The sequence below is a fragment of the Indicator indicator genome, chromosome 2 (assembly GCF_027791375.1).
Source record: "Indicator indicator isolate 239-I01 chromosome 2, UM_Iind_1.1, whole genome shotgun sequence".
In the NCBI taxonomy this organism is placed as follows: Eukaryota; Metazoa; Chordata; class Aves; order Piciformes; family Indicatoridae; genus Indicator; species Indicator indicator.
In genome coordinates this window covers 49,157,239-49,178,741 of record NC_072011.1, presented here as the reverse complement: position 1 = coordinate 49,178,741, position 21,503 = coordinate 49,157,239, and the positions used below count along the sequence as shown (strand labels likewise).

Genomic DNA, 21,503 nt, shown 5'->3' with positions numbered 1-21,503 from the left:
TTTCCTTTGATCCTTTGATTCCCTCCATCTTTACTCCAAGATTATCTAGAAAAAATGGTGTAGTTTATTCTCTCAATTCTCACATGCTCCAGCCTTTACATCTTGAAGTGGGAAGGACTGCCTGGCTCCTGCTAAAAATGGCATGATGCCTAAAATGACATTAAATGCTCTTTGGGAGAGTGTGGTGAATGCCACAAGATTATATCCTGGATGGTGGCAGGACATGTCCCTGCATGTTCAGCTTGAACCCCTCTTCCCTCTCCCTTCTGGAGTGGGGGTGAAGTCTTGGTGCCACTTTGTCCAGGTAGACACCCTGGGCCCTATGGGGTAAACAAAGCTCAGGTGACATGCTCATGCTGGCTTTGTTAGGAGTTATGCTCACACTATATTTGGTGAAACATCATTTCATTGGTTAATTGCTCTGTTTACAAGGATGCTCACTGGACCAGTGTTCGTGTGACAAATGTTAAATAGGGGTTGTTTGGTAAACCCGTGTTCTGTACCCCGTGCTCCTTGCTCCGTGCCTGCTCCCGTCTGCGTGCCCGTGTTTTCCTCGTGCCTTGTGTTGCCGAGAGATCCGCTTTGCCCGGGACTCGAACCGGCGAGTTCGAGTGCATCGCCACAGATCGCTGCCTTTGCCCGACTGACCGGCGAGCACACCGCCCATCCTGGATCGCTACAGCCGCCCTGAGGTGGGGACATCGTCTCGGCGGAACCGGCACCTCCCCAGCCGATCTCCGTAGATCGCGGAAAGGGCCGCCCCAGCTTCGCAGAGGAGCCGCTTTTGGCCGTATCCTGCGACCGCAGTGACGAGGCTTTCCCCTGGAGCGGCAAGCTTGTTTACACAGCGCATCCCGCGAACTGCCTTGTAAAAGCCTCCGGGACTCACCGGCAAACTCTCAGGACCCTTTTGTTCCGAGAGGAGCCGCAACCAGGCGGCACAGCGCCACGCGGTCGGCGCCATTTCAATTGCTTTATTACGATACATTCGTGCTACAATTTCCAGGAATACAAAACAGTATTAAGAAAAGACCTCGCGAAGTTTCTTCAGTTAGTGAGTAAGCTAAATATTTCTTCATAGAGTTTCTGTAGTAGTTTGTGCAAACTACCTGTTTGTGGGCTTGCCGATCCCCGACAAGCACTCACCCCCCCTACCTCTTTCCGAGTTAGTTTCACTTTCTAAACGTCTAGATTTCCTCAAACTATTTAAAGTGCCTGTGTATATACATTCTGCAGAATTGATTCTTTCCAACTGAGTATTAGAACCTGTAAATATCATATAACTTGTAATAACTTGTAATATAGTGTAAATAAATATTTATAAAACCTTTATAAATATCTCTGCCGCTTATTTTCGGCGAGAATTTACATTTCACAACAGAGAGGAAAGAGAAAGAGGGAACAGACACTGATCCCTTACAGCCAGCCTGCCCTGTGACAGGAGTTCATGCAGCTGAGCGCAGCTGTGACAGACTGGAATGCAGTATAATTGCAATATGAGGATATTTAGGGAGGAGATGTTTGTGAAAAAGTATCACACAATTTATCCACTTCTGCCATAGAATGGAAAAAAAAAAACAACCAACAAATTCCAGTGTGCAGCCATTAGGTATTTGCAGCTCGGCAATAATCACCGCATTTGTGTAAAAGGTAACAACTTGTTCTTTAAGGCACTTGTTTCATACCGTGTCGGGATCCGGTCTGTTTTATCATGTCCATTTGTTCATTAAAAATTCATCTAAAACAGATGCATGCTAATTACAGCAAAAGAAAAAATATTTTTCTGTATAATTACAACCTGCAAAAGATAAAATATTTTTCAGTATAATGTTTTGTTTGTGACAGTCCATAACAATTTTCATTTCTCCATTCTAAAATGTTGGGTTTGTTTGTGCAGTAAAGGTTTAAGATGCATATTTCCTTAAAACAGGAAGCAGGGAGTCTTGAGGGTAAGCTTTCTCTGACATTTAGCAAAAAAAATATGCTACAGTTCATTTTATGTGAAAAAAAAATGTAATATTATTGCTGCTAAGCTGAATGAGGTGCTAGTCTATTTCATGTTAACCAAGCCAGAGATGCACATAAGAATTCTGTATTTCATTATCCATCAATAAAAGGTGAATATTTGTATTTATGCTTGTAGCTCCATTTTAGAAGATATTTTAAAAGAAATTTCTATTATCCTCACCACCTCGGAATCTAAGCAGCAATCATATTGCTGTAAAGTTAGCTATTGTCTGTCTAATTGCTCATGATGCAAGGTACTTGTATTAATGGATGAGCAGGGAGTTAAATATTCAGGGCACTGAAAATAATTGTGAAAATTAGATATCATTTAAGCTTTCCAAGGTAACCCTTGAAGTTACCCTAGAATTTTATGGCAGTGCCCTTCACTCTCAGTCAGTCCACAGTTCAGCAATACCTGCAGATATGCTTAAAATTTAGTGTGAGCATGTATATCACTGAAACAAAAAGATAAGAGTTTACCTCTGCAGTTCAACAAATTTTACATGCTGATCTGCTGCCCATGGTATAACAGGAATGTGCTTTATGCCAGTTGTAATGTGCATCCTCATATATTTCAGCTTTTTTTGGAAGTTGTAGCTATTTGAATGCAGTTTCATCCCCTGTCATGTATCAGTATCTGCACACGGGGGGAAAATGCCAGCATAATTTCTATCTGTCCTCCGTCTCCAAGCCCAGAGGCCTCTGCAAAGCTGTGTTGCACATTAGCATGGTGCAGAGCCTCAGTCTTTACAGCCCCTGGCTATTTTGGGGATGGGACAGAGGGGGTTTGTATCTGCCTACATATTAGTTCCATGAATATATCACACATACGAATTTCTTGATTGTTCTCTTGATATATACACACATCTATACAGATCTCCTTCTGAAATACCTATCAGCACGTTCAGAGATTTTTGCCAAAAAAATATAAAAGTCCCCAGTTTTGCTATTTTATCTGTAGTGATAAGCTGCACCCTTCATTCAATGACTTTCCTGATGCCTGTGTGAGTCCTGCTCGCTTGGGATTTCCACATGTCTGTTCAGTCACAGTCGCAGAGCAGGGATTAATCTATGCAGAAAACCAAGTGACAGTTCAAGAACTGTTGACATTGCATCATAACTTTATGTTGACAATTACTGGATTTATAATTGTTGTATTTTTCTTTATTCTTACCCTTTTTGAATGAAAAACAAATTCTCATTCCCTGATGTGAAGTAACTTGCTCAAGATTTTATTCTAAAGTGCAATTCTGTTTACACAGTTAATTGGAAAATCATTCTTTAAAAAGCCTTACATTTATCACTGCTCACCAAGGGAGTCTCCTTATTTCTTTTCAATATATGTAGAAGTAGCTGCTAGGGTTCTCCCTATTGTATGCTTTAGGATAAACGAAAAATCTCATAACTATAATTTTACTTGCAACATTGTGGTAAATCACCTTTTCTATAAAGAAGCTTTTTGATTCTATTGTAGGCTCTGTTAGAGGTTAATGCAGAAAATGGCTACATGGTGTGAAATTGGATTCTGTATATAAATGAAAAAAAAGTGTCCAGAAGTTTAGTAAAAATATTAATATATCAACTTGGTATCTGTTGAGTTATATAACACATAATTCATGAATAAAATGAATAATAGAGCTGTTGGATGTCAAGAGAAATTAATCTGTTGATTAAAAGCTTTCTTAGCTATTCTGGGTATGCAGTGTGCATATAGTTCCTACACTTATGCCTTGTATATGCATGCTGATGATCATGCTTGTATAGGGACAGCTAAAACAATATGTGGAAATTTTTTTCCAACATTTGCATTGTAAGAAATATGTGGAAATGTTTGAATGAATGGGTTATAGCAGCCCTTCATGGGCCAAAAAGTGTACTTCCATATAGAACTGCAGTTGAATGACACGATGCTTGTTTCCTTTCAGTGCCGAAGCAGTTAGAAACCTTCTCATATTGTACTGGTTTGAGGCCAGACAGAACGTCTCTTGCCCCGAAAGGGACAAAAGAATGACACTCAAACCAGTACAGATTTTTGGTAGCAGAGGATGGTTTTATAGGGCACAGGATTTATGGGTAGAAATACGCCGTTTCCTGTGTCCACCCCTATTGGGTGGGCAGCCAGGACACCAGAGGTGTAATTTATCTAGCAGTGGCAGGGGGCACCCAGCCACATTCCACCCCTTATTTCATACCCATAATTCCTGCACCCAAAACATATCATCAGATTAGAAACAATCCTTAGATGACATGTCTGGCAAAGTCCAAGTCTTCATCTGGGCGTCCTTCTGAAGAGCTCTCCCTCGGGCTCAGGTAACAATTCCAGTTTATTCCAGCTCTTCTCCCTCATCCTGTGGAACCTCCCAGCGCTGCAGAGTTCATTCTTCTGCACGGTGAACTCTTCATGGATCTGATGGTCATCCTGGCCACCTGGAAACAATCTCATACCTTCTCAATCAAACATCTATCTCCATCCACTCAAGCGGCATGTTTCCACCCCTCGGGGCAATCGAGTCAGAACAATCAGGCTCCTCGACTCGACTCCTTCCACCCCTTGCAGGCAACAGCCTAAACTGCCACACATAGTAAGTGCAGCTCCATTGGAAATGAGTTAACTGCAACTGCTAAAATTAGAACATGATCTTTAGCTGTTACCAGCAGACATTGCTTTCTTTTTTTTTTTCTGATAAAATGTGGCAGCATTATATAGGCAATTTTCATATTCTTCATTTTGTGTCTCCAAAAGGAAAAGTTCCCCTTCATTTGTGAGGTACTGTGTAAGGATATCATGGTTGCTGTGATAATTATCTGATGCCACTCATTTTTATTTATGCATGTAAATATAAATATACTACACATAAAAGCTTAAAAAAACAAAGTTGCATGTTGAGAAAGAAGAGAATGTGAGACTGACAACCAGCTTCAGCAAAATGTTGAGTCTTGCACTGCTGTCATTAGTCTGGTTCTCTTGCAAAAGTAGAGAGTCATGCAAGTGCTCACATCCCTTCATGCTCCTGCATATAGGATCATAGAATGGTCCAGGCCAGAAGGGACCTCCAAAGGTCATCTAATCCCACTTCCCCACAGTCAGCAGAGACATCCTCAACTAGACCAGGTTGCCCAGGGCCTGGTCAAGCCTCACCTTGAATCTCTCCAGGGGAGAGGCCTCAACCACCTCCCCGGGCAACCTGTTCCAGTGTTCCACCACCCTCATAGTAAAGAACTTGTGTCTGATATCCAATCTAAATCTGCCCCTCTCTAGATTGAAGCTGTTGCCCCTTGTCCTGTCGCTGCAGGCCTTTGTAAACAAGTTCTCTCCATCCTTCCTGTAGGCCCCCTTCAGGTACTGGAAGGCTGCTATTAGGTCTCCCCAGAGTCGCCTCTTCTCCAGGCTGAACCCCAGCTCCCTCAGCCTGTCCTCGTAGCAGAAGTGCTCCAACCCCCTGATCATTCTCGTGGCCCTTCTCTGAACCCTCTCCATCAGGTCCATGTCCTTCCTTATATTGAGGGCTCCAAACCTGTACACAGTACTCCAGGGGAGGTCTCAGCAGAGCAAAGTAGTAGAATCACCTCTCTGGGTCTTCTAGCAACACATCCTTTGATGCAGCCCAGGATATGATTTGCCTTCTGGGCTGCAATCACACACTGCCTGCTCATGTCCAGCTTCTCATCCATCAGCATCCCCAAATCTTTTTCCACAGGGCTGCTTTCTAATACCTCATCCCCCAGTCTGTATTAATAGTGAGGATTGTTCTGGCCCAGGTGCAGAACCTTGCACTTGCTCTTGTTGAACTCCATGAGGTTCACCTGGGCCCACCTCCCCAGCCTGTCCAGGTCCCTCTGGATGACATCCCATCCCTTTGGTGTATCGACAACACCACACAGCTTGGTGTCATCTGCAAGCTTGCTGAGGATGCATTCAATCTCACTGTCTATGTCATTGATAAAAATATTAAACAGTACAGACCCCTGAGGGACACCACTTGTCACTGCTATCCATCTGGACTTTAAGCCATTGAGCACCCCCCTCTACATGCAACCATCCAGCCAATTCCTTATCCACTGAACCGTCCACCCATCAAATCCATATTTCTCCAACTTGGCGAGCAGGATGTTTCGGGGGACTGTGTCAAAGGCCTTGTAGAAGTCCAGATAGATAGCATCCATAGGTTGTCCCTTATCTACTGACATACTCACTTTATCATAGATAGCCACAGGGTTAGTCAGACAGGACCTGCCCCTAGTAAAGCCATGCTGGCTGTCTTGAATCACCTCCCTGTCCTCCCTGTGCCTCAGCATGGCATGCTGCTGGCACTTTCTGCATTGTTAGTGTAAACCTTAACCTGTACCTGTAAAAGCAAACTGAAAACTTAAGTGAACCAAACAAAATACTGAGTTGTGAATGAACTGTCCTTGACCCATCTTCCTTCCACCTGTGTTTTAATGCTTAAACAAGGTCAGGCACAGTGTTTGAGTTACCACTTGTAACTCATTCATAGGAGCACATTCATAGGAGTAAAGTAAGTGTCCAGTGTCCAGGGTCTGTTATATAGTGTATAGGTGCAGGTTTAGATGAAAGTCAAGAGTTCCAGTGCTAACTAGTCTTGTCCTTTCTCTCCAATGTGCAATTTGTATCACAGAAATGTTCATAAGTATGTTTATTCTTTCTTTTTCAGTTGTCCCCACCTGAGCAAAAAGACTTGGGCAGGAAAAAAAGTATATTTTAATATACATTCAGGGATGACCTCTGCTTTTCATGGAGACAGTTTGAGTTTAATTGAGATTCTTGTTTTCAGTGTCATCATACTTGCATCCAGGGTATGGTGCATTTTCATTTCTTACCTGCATGATACTTTGGCCATTAGACCCTGACTCTCTAACTGACTACATGAAGATGCCTGGCTACATGCTTTGAGCATCAGCTTCAAGCCTGAGAATGTGATGCACCAGCTACTACACTCAAAAAATTTATCCTCTAAGGATGTAATTTTCTGGTTCCTTTACTTCTGCTGTATTATATAGTTGTCATACATCTTGAAAAGCATTGAAAAGGGATTACAGAATATATCCCCTAGAAGTATCTTATTGACTGTCTGCAGCTGATTAAAGGTTAGCTGACAACCACATGCAGTCACTGAGAATTCTGCATATGGGGATTTTGGGGAGGAATTGTCCTTGCTGTAGTTTAGGAGTGGTGTTACTTGACTTGCTACTTTTCCAAGTTCTATACACTTGAGAGTGAATTATAGTTTCTGTGCACTGTTCTTTTAACCTTATTTAGTATGAACTACTGATGAGCACTACACACCATTCACACCTTTCAATCATACTTCCATGAGCTCTAGGTGAGGTCTGTTAAAAAGGATTACAGCCAGTGATACAGAAAATAGATAGTAATCTCTTGCCATTTGTTTCTCATTGAGCAGTTTTCTTGAGTCTTACAGATATTTTCTCTCACTATCTACATGAGTTTTTTCTCCAATTCTTTACCTAGTAAGTCAAAGTAATACTACTGTGATAATGCAGAAGTTTGTTTTTAAAAGCAAAATCATTCCATGAAGTTAAAATGAACTCCTGTGAAGAATGTAATTTTTAAAAATTTATAAGATAAATAATACATGGAAAACATGCAATTAACAGAACCCAAAGCTCAGTATATGTTGTGCCATTAGGTAAAGCTGGTAGGTTTGAAGAGAATATAGTAGTAAGAGTTCTGCTTTATCAGTCTTCAGAGCAAATACAACCATTCTGTTTTGGAGCTATGTATTAATCTTCTCACAGTTTAAGATGAGAATTCAGTGACAGTGTAGTAAGCTACTCACTCTATTTAAAGCTACACATTAAGGGGAAAATGTTACAGTGGTTGGAGTGCTGAGCTTTGGGAAAGTGATTCAGTTCCCTGCTCCCTCACAGACTTCTCACAGACTTAAAAGACCTCAAGCAGGTCTTCTAAGTCCATATCTCCAGGCCTTTATAGGCCTGATGCCACATATCGTAATTAACAAGATGCCTAAATACTTTGCTGGAGATTTGGAGGTGATTGTCAATGTACCCTTTGTTTTTTGCCTGATGAATCAGATGAAGAGTAGTCTATTCTTTCACAGGGCTGTTGTACATTGAGCAGGGCAGAAGCCTTACAGGAGATCTTTCAGAGCAAACTTTCTACCTTTATTAGTAATAAAATCTCACACAAATGCCACCCAGAGGATTCCAGAAGCTATTGAGTGAAACTGGGTGATTTGTTAGTTTCAGAGGTGTCTCCACTGATTAGCAGGTGAAAATTAATAAGCACACATCTTGGTGATGGGAGTCAAAGGCTAAGCACAGATGGTTGCAAATGACCTAGTTACTGCTGCCTGAAGAGTCACACAATTATATCTTGTGAAATGATCTTGTCCTGATTCCTACCCTGTTGTGAGCAGAAATTCAAATATGCTGCCTCTTTAGGGTGGCATAGATACCAAAGTATATTTTGCAATTTCATCTTAGATAGATGCTTGAATGTGCTTAATTCATATGACTCAGGTAAAGAGCAGTGACACGTTTAGATCTGTTACTCAACTACTCACAATAGTCTCTTCTCCCGTTGACAAAAGTTGTTTCACATTCAGACAGTACCTGTAGAAGTAGCAAGGGAATTTCATATTTGGGAAGGGAAATACAATTTCTGAAATGAGCCTTTGGTTTTTTGCAAAATTTCATTGTCATGGGAAAATAATTAAACATGGAGATAATAATGAGTACATTAAGGATTGTCTTAAATGCATATGCTGGTGGAAAAGCTTCTGTGTAAGTACTTAACTTTACCATAAACCTCATTCCCTTTCTTAGACCTTCCTGACCCAGTTTAGCAAAGCTCTTAAATGTATGCCTGACTCCCACTGAGTGCAGTTTGTCAAGAGGAGTACATCACATAGTCAATAATACACCTTACCTTGCAGATGTTAAATTGGGATGTCAACCTGGGGTTTTTTATGGCTTTTGACAGATTTTGAATTTCAGTAGGGTTGGCCATTTCGAAAGGTTTTCCTTCAGAAGCTGTCTTTTATAGTTGCGCTCAGGATTTGATACAACTGAACCAAATCTTCTTTACAGGATGTTTTAACTGAAAGTCTTAGTGCTTAGTTTTTGCTTAGCTTGCTGCTAAGCTTTTTCCTAAATCCATATCCCCAGGGGGAATGTGTCATCTCGTAATATTTGGTTGTCTTTTATTGTGTGAGTTAAAACCTTTGGTTTGAACAAGAATAATCTTTGTATAGGAAGCCAATTTCTCTTTCAAAGCCTCAGGAAACCTACAAAATAACAATAAAAACGTGAGCTTGTCAAACCAGCATAGTCACCTGCATATTTAAGTATCAAAGAAAAGATAAAGACAAAATTAATAATACAATTGTTACCTCTAGTAAAGCTAGAGTCACACTAGTTTAGGACTAGAATTAGTTTACTCTCACCATTCTTACACCTAAACCACAGAGGGTTATAGCTATTGATGGTTGCAATCCTCAAACACTGCACAATATGAGTATTAACAGATCTTTTTTTCGTTTTGATAATTTCTGTGCCATATGAGCAATAATAATTAGTTGATATCCTGTGGTTAATACACTGTTTACTCAAGTTAAAGAGCAAAGAAAATGATAACACTGTACTGTGGTGAATATGTTTGAAACCATCACTGATTCTCACAGTCTTAAAATTCTCACAGAATTCCTTCTTAACTCTTATTTACAAGTTTTCTTGGATTGGAATCCTCATTTCAAGTTACAGACAGAGGACTTAATTCTGAGCTAGTCTACATTTGAGTGTCTGTATTTAATAATTTGCTCTTACTGTGTTCTGACTTTCTGGTTTAAATACATGACCTTCTGCCATCACTGTATGTAAGGCTGTAGCAAAACAAATGTTAGTAGCTCACTTTTTGTGAAAAAGCTTACATAACTACTGTGATGGTTTGAGGCCAGACAGATCCTCTCTTGCCGCAGGAGGGACAAAAGAATGACACTCACACAGATTGGAGAGTGATGGAAAGGTTAAATGGAAAAGAATTGGTGAAACTACAAAAAACTACAAAGCATAGTGACAAGAATATCCCAAAGCATACAGAGTCCCTTACGTAACACCCAAAGGCTTCCCAACTCTTCCCTTCTCCCCACCTGAAGGTATACCCAAACCCCCAGGGCTCTTTTTCTCCCCCACACTTCTAGGCTAGTCTCAGGCTGGCCAGGTCTGAGACTGCCCCCCACCCCCCCTCCCCTGGATTCTTCCTCCTGTCATTAGGCCTAGACAGGCCTAAGAGGCCTTGAGATACTCCCTCACTGTCACCCAATAAGAAAGCATCTCCCACAGGAGCAGAGAGGGAAGAAAGAGGGAGAGAATGACTTTGCAGATGGATTTATAGGGCGCAGGAAATCCACCGTTTCCTGTGTCCACCTTATTGGGTTGGACACTCAGAACGCCAGAGGTGTAACTTATGTGGCAGTAACAGGGGGCACCCAGCCTAAACTGCCACAACTACATAGGCATTTTAAATGTAAAATACCAAGAAGAACATAACTGTGACTGTGAAAGCCAGTCACACAGGTAACTGTCAGTTCTTGTCAAACATCTAAAGAGACTGTGGCTGGCTGTTTTCCTTACCTGTGTTACGGATAAAGGCTAAAACATTTACCTGACAAAATACAATAGAAATGTTGTTCTAGTAGAAGCAGCTCAGATTCACGTTTTATATTTCTTATGTTGCCTCTGTTGCTTGATGTGAGACATCAGACAAGTAATTTAACCTCTGAGTAGCTCTGCATTTTTGTCTGTAATCTTAAATAATGTCAATATATACCTACTGTTAAGGATGCTCTACAGGTTTTAATTAAGCAGTCCAGCAAGCACTGTGAGATACTGACATGAAAAGTACTGGCCACAACGGGAGAGCAGGATGAGTGGCAGAAAATAAACTCAAAAAGACCTTTAATAACATTACTATTATTTTTTTTTTAAATTACAAATATTAAAATCCAGTCTTTGAATTGAACCTTAGAAATGAACATCAAACTGTTCTGTACCAAAACTTTTCTCTGTTGATGCTGCAGTACAGATTTCTAATCCATATTCTGAATCACAGCTTCTGCACATAAAGTGCTGATTATGCAAGAGACTGATGATGTGGAGCAAAGTCCCAGGGGATGGTTATGAGAGGAAACTTGTGTTCTCCAGCTGTTTCTGGTAAAATGGATTAATTTTGATTTTCAGGCCTTGCTTAATAGCAAGTAGCCAGAATGCCAAGAAGCTCTTCCCAGTATACTCTGTTGCTACATATGTTATTCCAGGAAAAGTATATGCATAATTGATAAAGAGCCTCAGTTAATATTATAAGCTGTGACTCTGTAAACGCAGTGTCCAAGCCAAAAAACCTCAGATGAAACTGACCCTGAAGTAATCAAAAAGGGAAGGAAAGCCATACGAAAAGTTCTTTGTTGAAATGGTTCTGCTAATCATAGAATTGTTGGGGTTGGAAGGGACCTCAAGGATCCCCTGCCATGGGAAGGGACACCTCACACTAGATCAGGTTGCTCAGAGCCACATCCAGCCTGGCCTTAAAAATCTTCAGGGATGGGGCTTCTACCACCTCCCTGGGCAACCTGTTCCAGTGTCTCACCACCCTCATGGTGAAGAATTTCTTCCTAACATCCAATCTGAATCTACCCATTTCTATTTTTTTTCCATTCCCCCTAGTCCTATCATTACCTGACACCCTAAAAAGTCCCTCACCGGCTTTCTTGTAGACCCCCTTAAGATACTGCAAGGCCACAATAAGGTCTCCTCGAAGCCTCTGTTCTTCAGACCAAATAGCCGCAACTCTTTCAGACTGTCTTCATGGGAAAGGTGCTCCAGCCCTCTGATCATCCTCAGGGCCCTTCTCTGGACACATTCCAGCATGCCCAGATCCTTCTTGTAATAGGGGCTCCAGAACTGGATGCAGTACTCCAGGTGGGGTCTCACCAGAGCAGAGTAGAGAGGGAGAATCACCTCCCTTGACCTGCTAGCTATGCTTCTCTTGGTGCAGCCCAGGATGTGATTGGCTTTCTGGGCTGCAAGTGCACACTGCTGGCTCATGTTGATCTTCTCATCCACCAGCACCCCCAAGTCCTTTCCTTCACAGCTGTTCTCAAGCCAGTCACTGCCCAGCCTATATCGGTGCTTGCGTCTGCCCCAGCACAGGACCTTGCATTTGGTCTTCACGAGGTTGGCTTGGGCCCACCTCTCCAGCCTGTCAAGGTCCCTCTGGATGGCATCCCTTCCCTTCAGCATGTAAGCTTGGTGTTTTTGACAACCTTGTTGAGGATGCACTCAGTGCCACTGTCCATGTCGTGAAGAAAGATGTTAAACAAGACTAGTCCCAGTACTGATCCCTGAGGGACTCCACATGTCACTGGCCTTCACTTGGACATGGACCCATTGACAGCCACTCTTTGGGTGCATCCATCAAGCCAGTTTTTATCCACTGAATAGCCCATCCGTTGAACCCATACTTTACCAGTTTGGAGACCAGGATGTTGTGCGGGACAGTGTCAGAGGCTTTGCTCAGGTCCAGGTAAATCATGTCAGTTCCTCAACCTTCATCTATTGATGCTGTGACCTTGTCATAGAAGGCCACCAGGTTTGTCAGGCAAGATTTGCCCTTGGTGAAGCTGTGTTGATTATACCAAATCACCTCTTTGTTACTCTTCTGCCTCAGCAGTGCCTTCAGGAGGATCTGCTCCATGATCTTACTGGACACAGAGGTGAGACTGACTGGCCTATAGTTCCCTGGGTCATCCTTCTTTCCCTTTTTGAAAATGGAGGTTATATTTCCCTTTTTCCAGTCAGTGGGGAATTCCCTGGATTGCCATGACTTTTGGAATATAATAGCAGTTTAGCAACCTCATCCACCAGTTCCCTCAACACTTGCGGGTGCATCTCATCGCTCATGAGCTCTTTCAGGTTCTTCATGTAGTCACAAACCTGATCTTCACTTCACTCTTCCTTCTTCCAGTCCCTGCCATTATCTTCCATTATTCTGAGAGTGCAGCTGGAGCCCTTGCCAGTGAAGACTGAAATAAAGAAGTCATTGAGAAGCTCATCTTTCTCCATGTCACTTGTCACGAGTTCACCTGTTTTCTTTCTGAGGGGGCCCATAGTTAAGATCAGGTATTTGCAGTGTGTCAAAGTTGGTAACAGCAAGAGAAATATTTTTTTTCTGTTATGGACCATATAATAGAAAATATTCTGTTATCTTGTGTAGAGAAATGGCTGGAAGATAGAGGCCATAGGCTGCACAATCCAACCTTTTAGCTAAGCTAACCAACTATAAACAACTTGACATGTCCTTGAGAGGCTGGTAAGAGAAAGCTGGCAAGCTTATAAACAGGACATAAAGCCAGGTGCTGAAGCTGCAAGGCAGGAAGACATTGCTGATGTTATATTCCAATCAGCATATAGCAATGGGTGCATGAACAATGTATGTTAGCCAATAGTGAGCTAATGTTATTCGCGTGGACAGCACATAATACTATAAAAGCCTGTGTCTTTTAGCAATAAATGAGCAAGATCCTGAACTCATGTTGAGTCCGTGTCTTGACTCTGGCTGAGCAAGTTTTTAAACTCATATTGAGTCTGTGTCTTGACTCTGGCCAATCTCCTACAATCTTGGACTTAAATCAGCATATTTAGTTAACACAATATTTTTGAAAAATTTCAATGCAGTATTTAATGTTGCTGGGGAAACAGCACTTAATGCTTGTAGCTCAAAACCAGAAACAGAAGTTGTATGTTCTGAATATTTTTGTCATCTTAAAGTCTGTGATAATGTCAGAATTGTGAATTAGCATGCAAGAAGTTTGAGGAGTAGTTGAAAGCAACATTATGTTCCACTCTTAGTCAGCTCTGATGCCTCTTCTCTTCAATTTCTTTTCTCACTGCCATATGAGTAAGCAAGCAAGTGGCATTTAATCAATATACAAAGTTTCCATCCATCTGCAGAAGGATGATAATGAAAATTCCTGTTGATAGTGTTTTGTAATGTAGCAGTTCACCCACACCCTACTGGTACACTTAGGAAAAATAAAGGAAAAATTAAGATCTTCTGGTATTCGTGCCTGTGAAAGGTTTTCTGGCTCCTTGAATTCTCAGAGTGCCTACATACTGGCAAATCTGCAGTAATATTGTATTTGCATTCATGGGGAGAGAGGGACAGGTCCAGCAACTCCATCTTTACTAGAGTATGCTTCATACTGTACAACCTCTGAAGTCAATAGTAATTAAGGAGCAGCTAATGAATTACAGATAAGGTGCAGAGCAGTTGATTCAGGTTACAAGTATATTGAAGCCTGAACCATTGTTTTGTTTTAAGGAGCACGAATAATTTACTTTTTACGTATTCCACCCAGCTACCTTTGCTAGGACTAATTGGTTCAAGTCCACGAAGCCAGATGTTATGGTGAAATACTATGAATCCAAATCCTTCTTCAAGAGGACAACTGTCTCAGTAACATGGCTCAGTCCATGCCTCTGCTGTAGTCACTCATGTGTGGCATGTAACCTGAGTTACTGAACCTTTTTAATCTTAGAAAGGTTGTACCACTCTATCTGTATGAGTTTTATGACACAAAAATGTGGCTTATGGCAACTGCTTTCCGGTTTGTTTTATAAATGCTTCTGATTTGTTTTAAAAAAGAACTTTTCACAACAGACCATATCAGTGTCAACCCACTTTTGGCTTAAAAATGTATTTATCCTAGTGTCTGTCATTTTGAGATTAGATTAAAACTTTAATGGAATATGGGGAAGCTTTAGCCTCAGAGTGCTGGTGGGAGGCAGATAGGGAAAAAGGGAAGAGAAGAAATAAAAACACGTGTAAACCGGCAAGTCAAGTAGCTAAAAAAGGTACTTCTCATTTCCACACAGGAAGACTCATTCAGTCTCTCTGTAACCTGTCAGGTTTCTAAGGATCTGTGCCTACAGCTTCATCCCAGTTAAATTGTCTTTAAGCAGGCAGCATTGCTCACATTTTGGCCTTTTACTTTGTTTAAAAGCCTGTTGAAATTAATAGAAAGCCTATCAGCCTTCTAAAATAGTGCCCTCTCTTAATTTAATCCATTGAATACTTGTAGTGTACTTCTGGATACAAGAAGCTCTCAGAGAAATGAGTGATAATTGGGTCTAATAACCCTCAAGGAGTGATGGTTATTTTTAAAACAGTTGTTTTTGTTATCTGACTGGCCTTGAGCTTGCCCTGGAAATTTACAGTGTGTGACATTTGCATTGCCCTGGAGCAGCAGCAACTTCTCAATCTTTGGAACATTTTTCTTTCCCTTTCTTTCTCCAGATGTCTCAATGGTTAGACTGATTGCAGTTTTCACAGAAATCTTGTGCCAGAATGCAAAATCCTGCCTTGTTGTACTTAATAGCTAAAACTCTTTTCAGGGTTGACAATGTTTTGTGCACCTGGCAAAATGAAGATGTCATTTACAATTGGCAAGTCACACCAGAATACTTCACTCCAATCTAGAGATTAGATGGAATTTCAGCTGTGGTTGCCCAAGGAATCGATTCTCTTATACCCCATGCTGCCCTGTGTATACTCCTTCTTCTACCAGCAAAAATTGGGTAATACATTTCCACATCTATAAAGATGTTGCTCAAATTGCATCAGCCTGAGAAAGACTCAGGCAAAAATAGCAAGCTTATTTAGGTTGAGGATGAAGCATAATGCTATGCAGGTTTGGATTAGGTCTTTAATATACTATTAGTGAAAACAGAGCATCAGAAGTGCTTCTGAATCTTGGTATTTAAGAATAATTATAGACATCTCAAAAGCATGTGTGTGTTGCGGTGATTCAGCTTCATATGAAAATGTTTATTTCCATTCACTTTCAAAACAAGGTTCCTCATCTGCTAAAAATTCAGCACAATTGATTTCTCTCATAGTAAAAACTTCTACCATAACTTGAATTTATTTGATATTACTTATTAAGTACTATTGGTATAGCTGAACAGATCAAAGTCACATGTCCAGATTCTAATGCAGAGTAGGTGTCCTGGTCCTGGCTTGAGTTGGAACAGAACTAATTCTCTTCAGCCATTTTACTTTTCAGCTCAGTCTCTTGAAAGTAACTGCACTTTCTACAATTGCCATGCATTTTCACAGACAGTGAATAGTAATAGCACTCAATGTTTATAGTTAGTGCCAAGGATCGTTATGCAGGTCAAAGTCACTGCTTGTTCCTGAATCCAGTTCCAGAATCCACCTCGAGAATCCAGTTCCTGTCTGCTGAAGAATCAAGTCTGGGATTCCCCATCCACAGCATCAGTGGTGACCATCATGTAATTGCCATCAGGGGAGTTGCTTTTGTATATATTTAATCGTCTTGTTATTATTTTCATTAAATCCATTTTAAGTGTTTTTGTTGTTTGTTTTTTTTTTCCAAGACATAAGCCTCTCTCCCTTATTCCCTTTCTCTTCCCCAGGAAAGAGGTTAATGGAGAGCATCTGTCACTTCTCTAGCTTGACAGGAGGAAAGACTGATGCACAAGAGTTTGTATTTAGAAGCAGTAACAGACAGATACACCCAGTATCAACAGAGTTAAAGCAAGCAACTCCAAGAAAATACTTGACAAACACATTCTTGACTAATGTCTGCTGAGGGTCACCCTTCTAGGTTTTATTCAGGTTTTAAAATTGCTTCTCTTTTATTGCATGACAGGGATTTTTGAGTCAGCTTTTTCAAATAGATTTTATACCAACAATTCTGTTCCTGAGAAATGTAGACATAACTGTTCCCCCAGAAACAAGGTCTTTGCTTCTGCCTTTTATGGTTATAGCCTGGCAGTACGCCTTTCCATTGGGCAGCTACACATTAGTTTCAGTGCCCCATTGGACCAACCAATCTCTGGCAATTTGTATATATGCAAGTGACTTGGTAGTCACGCTTGTCTTGCCTTGCCTTGCTTCAAACCTTGCTTCAAGCCTACTTGGACCCATCTTGTAGAAGCTGCCTCAAGTTGCCCTGCCCTTCCTCGAGTGCCTGGTCCAGAGCCTGGGATAAAGCCATGAGCCATACACATGTAAGCTGGAGAAGCCACAAGCCTAGAAGCCGGATCTGCCTAGCCTGCTTCCCCTTGCCACTAGAATCATGCCGTGCCTCAGTTTACCCAGAAACCAAGCAAGTGTCCATTGCAAAGGGCGTCGTTAAGTGCCCGCTGTCCGCTGAAGCCAGATCAGCCTGGGACCACGCGGTAAACTCTAACACAGCAGTAGCAGCATCCCCCAATGTGCGTAAACTAGCTGTGAGGAATCAGTTCATTGGCCTTTGGGTTTAATGGTTCTTATCGAGCTTCCCTCCTCTGTGATTGAGCACTATCTGCTCTTGGGGACTTTCTCTTTCCAAGTTGTTGTCTCCTAATTTGCATAGAGTAGTTTGTATTTGCCCTAAGACTGCATATTCCCATTGAAAATATATCTTCCAACCATACAACGATCCTATTCAATGAGTTTTGGCATATTTTATTAATAAAGGGTTACTATTTTTATCAATACCTGTTTGCCATATTGTTTATTACTGTTGTGAGGGTAATCAATTAATAATTTCCTCCCCTCGACCACAACAGTCTGTAACATATCCTACTTCAAGCAGTGGTAGAGAAGTCAAAGGTAAAACCAGGGGAAAATGGCAATTACTCTTTCATAACAACTGCAAAGGATGTTATCAACGCTACTGATATTAAAGCCATTTACTTGCCATCACCAAATAAAAGCATTATGTAATTAAAACATATGGCTGGTATTAACTGAAAAAAGGAGAGGAAATTGAACATTAAAGGTGACTCTGCCATTAATTCACGTATTGTTGGGGAAGGAGGAGGATGTATTGAATTGCCTTTAGTGAAAGGGTGAGGACAACCTTTAAATTTCTAGCCATTCATCAGCTACTGTTACAGCCTGCATACTTAAGTGTTAAAAAAAAAAAATTAAAATGAAGCATTTTAAAACCTAATCAGTGACTCTCAAAAATTTGCCTCTATTTAGATGCTAAATTCTTCAGTGTAAAGAATTGGTGCCCTCCACCCTCTCTCTCTCTCTCTCTCTCTCTCTCTATATATATATATATATATGTTTTTTTTTTTTTCCTGTAAAAAGAACACTTTTGGCCTTTAGTGGAAAAGATGCTTAAATATTGCATTTAATGAAGACAGTGAAAATTTCCATTCTTCCAATTTCTTTTTTTCCAGAAAGCTAATTTCTGGAATAATTTTCACAATACTGTTTAAATAGAAGTGCTGGACTGTCTTTTTAGAGTGCATACCAGATTAGTTCTTCTGACGGTCTATATGGAGCTTCTTTCATTTATACTAAGTGAAGAGTAAACTTCTTTTGTAATTCACTTGATATAACAGTATGATGAGATTGCCCTTTTTTTTTGTTCTGCCTCTCTTGACACTGGTTTCAAACCAGTATTTAAAGAGAGTAACTACATCTTTTTGACTCTAACATCCTTACAAAATAGTCACAAACTGTAATCACAAATACTTTACCGTCCTTACATTTAGTGGTAGATGCAAATTTCTTTCATTAATAGGAATGCCTCCACAGTTTATGAAGTTGCTATATTAAAAATTCAAAAGGGCAAAATATTATATATATTCTTGAATATTTTTTTAAACCATAGGTTTATGAAATGATTAATGACCGCACTTTTCTTATAGCTAAATACAAAGTTTAGCAAACCAATATATCAAAAAAAAAGATCCATTTCTGTAAGTTTTTTTGCTGGAATGGTCCCCATTAATAATCAGTGTTACAACAGCTGTTGGCTATTGCCATGCATTTACAAGTATGTGTATCTACCAGTCTCAGGTTATATTTTTAAGATTTTAGCATTCTGGAAGGTAAACAACATCTTGTCAATCAGTTGAATATCCTTTTAGGCCTAATTTAAGATTACCATATAAAGTAAGTCTGTGTCTCTGGGATTTTGTGAAAAGCTGAAATTTAACTTTCTGGTGATTTGTTTCCTTTTGTTTTGCTGTGCTTACTACTTGAACAATGCTAACTCCTAATTTATTATTCTAGGCCATGAGATGCTGATTGATATCCTGCTTTCAGGCAGCTAAAATGAATACTTCTTTCCACCTTTTAAATATGTTAACCAAAATAGATATGTTTTTCAGGCTCCTGTTAACCTCTAATTCTCCTGTTTTGGGGGTTTGTCTTTGAGTGCGTTCTCTTCTGTGGCCCAGTTACTTGACTGGAAGCTCACATTCCTGGGGAATCCTCAACAAGCAACTAAATAGATGTTGGAAATTTAATACAGAAATTATCATTTTACTATTCAATAGAATTTATTTTAAACATGCCACATGAAAAGGAGAAATCACTTCTTGAGTTAACATCTCAAAGCCTTGATGCAGGTAGACATGACCCTGTAGTTTGCAGTCAGATCACATTTTCAGCTTGGAAAGTTTGTATTAGAAAGCTTATTCTCATTTAGTTTTAGAGGCCTCAGTTTGCTTTAATTCATTTTCATAAACTCAAAATATTTGTAATTTATAAAAGTACCTAAACAAAAGCTGGGATTCTTGAGTGAATTCAGAAAACAGATAATTTTCCAGTAACACCTAATATTCCAGGATTCTGCCAATGAAGATGGTAGTTGACATACTTTGTGTGTGTCATTTCTGTGTTTTCTATTACTCTACCCTTAGAAGAGTTGGAACATAACAAAGCTTTTTGCTTAACGATTAACTATCCTTGGATGCACAAGATTACAAAACAAGCATGTCCACCTGTAATCAGTATGTTTAATTTATTACCTGAAAGTCTGGATTTAAAGTGAATTTACTCCACCTGAAAAGCTGTAGTATAAGAAGATTGGAGATTTGGGCCGTGTGTTAACTGCAGAATTGTTACAGTGCAAATAACAATTGCTCCTATTCCATAACTTTTACAGAAATAACACATTCACTTAGGTGCTTGTTTTATCTGTGGTCCTTCATTCTTGTATTGATATTACATGTGAGAGTTCACCATTTGAGAATTCTCACCCAAGACTTAATATAATTAAATATTATTATCCAAATACTGTGTGGCATCAACTGACTTTTCACTGAACACTTAGCAGTTACTAGTTGGAGACAACTGTAAATCATCATTTGATGGACAGTGCTCATTGTTGTTGACTGCACATCTCTTTTCCATGAACTAGCCTTCCTGCTCTGTTAAGAATATTTGTTATATTTGCTTTTGGCTCTTGAGCAGTCTTCTTTTAAAGAATGAGATTTATCTCTTCTGTTGTTTCTCTTCTCTTTCCTTTCTTACAGAAAAATCCACAAGAAGTTCACCAGATCACAGGTGAAAAGATCCTCCAAAATACCTTGTTCTCCAGTCATTGTAAATACAAAATCTCTCATGAGCCACAGGCAGGCATGAACAGAGCCAGGAACCATCATGCACTGAAGATTAACAGCATCAGCACCATAATCATGTCAGAATCACATTTAATTTTGAATGCAGATACACCAGGGCCTTCCACATCTTCAAGACAGAACACTGTATGGACAGATTACGACTGGGTTCTGTGTTCTGGGTAGGATCCAACAGCAGCCCTTGATTTCCCTCTGCTCTGCAAGGGCTGCTTCTGGTTCACTATTGCAGATTATCCTGCTGTTCCCTCCATCCCAGTCATCAGCATTGGTTGGTCAGGGAGGGCCTGTTTGCACTGATCACTCTGAAGGAGTATGGATGCAGAGTCCACCCACCACATTTGTCTATGCCTGGTAGTAGCTTGATACAAAAATATGCAGCTTTCAAAACTGAAGGAGAAATATAAAATCAAAGAATATTGGTGGAGGGACCTTTAATTTTCTAACCCTATATCAGAGACCCATTATTGATCAAAGGAAGTAATGTGTAACTATACATTACAAACATTGGGCTGCACAAGGCTAGGCACAGGTTCTTCATCAGAGGGGTACCTATAGCAACTAGTTGAACATTTAATCATAAAGGATCAAGGTTTGCATCCTTCTTTTGACTAAAAAAAGCAAAAACCATTAGTTTAAGAGATAAGAGGAACTGGAACATGGTGACAACAAGTAATTGGACCAAAGGTGAAAAATACACTCTGATGAAGACTCTTACTTCATACTCTAACGACCACCCAGACAACCATTGGAGGGCAGAAGCTGGGCGGAGAATGGGAGTTCCTGGAATTATTAATGAGTTCCTGGAAATAATTTGCATTAACTACACCTATTCTCAGAAATCTAACAAATATATATGATTTTATTACATAAATACCTGTGTGTACTGGCACAGGATGTACAGGTTTGGTGGAAAGATCCCATCCGTACCTAACACTGTAATAAACATACCTGCTTCATAACTCTCTGGAGTTGTGGGGTTCATTTCCACAGATCACGATTGCAGTGTCTTTAAAGTGGGAATTAGCCTTGAGATGTCTGCATTTTCA

The 21,503-nt window shown here is 40.3% G+C and overlaps 1 protein-coding gene across 1 annotated transcript in view; it reads left to right on the top strand.

Annotated features, from left to right (window-relative positions):
- Positions 1-20,488, top strand: part of MTA3 (metastasis associated 1 family member 3) — a 191,717-nt gene extending 171,229 nt beyond the window's left edge. The window contains 1 exon segment of the mRNA XM_054394131.1: positions 20,353-20,488. Within this exon segment, the coding sequence (XP_054250106.1) occupies positions 20,353-20,488 (136 nt within the window).
- Positions 20,489-21,503: the final 1,015 nt, after the last annotated feature.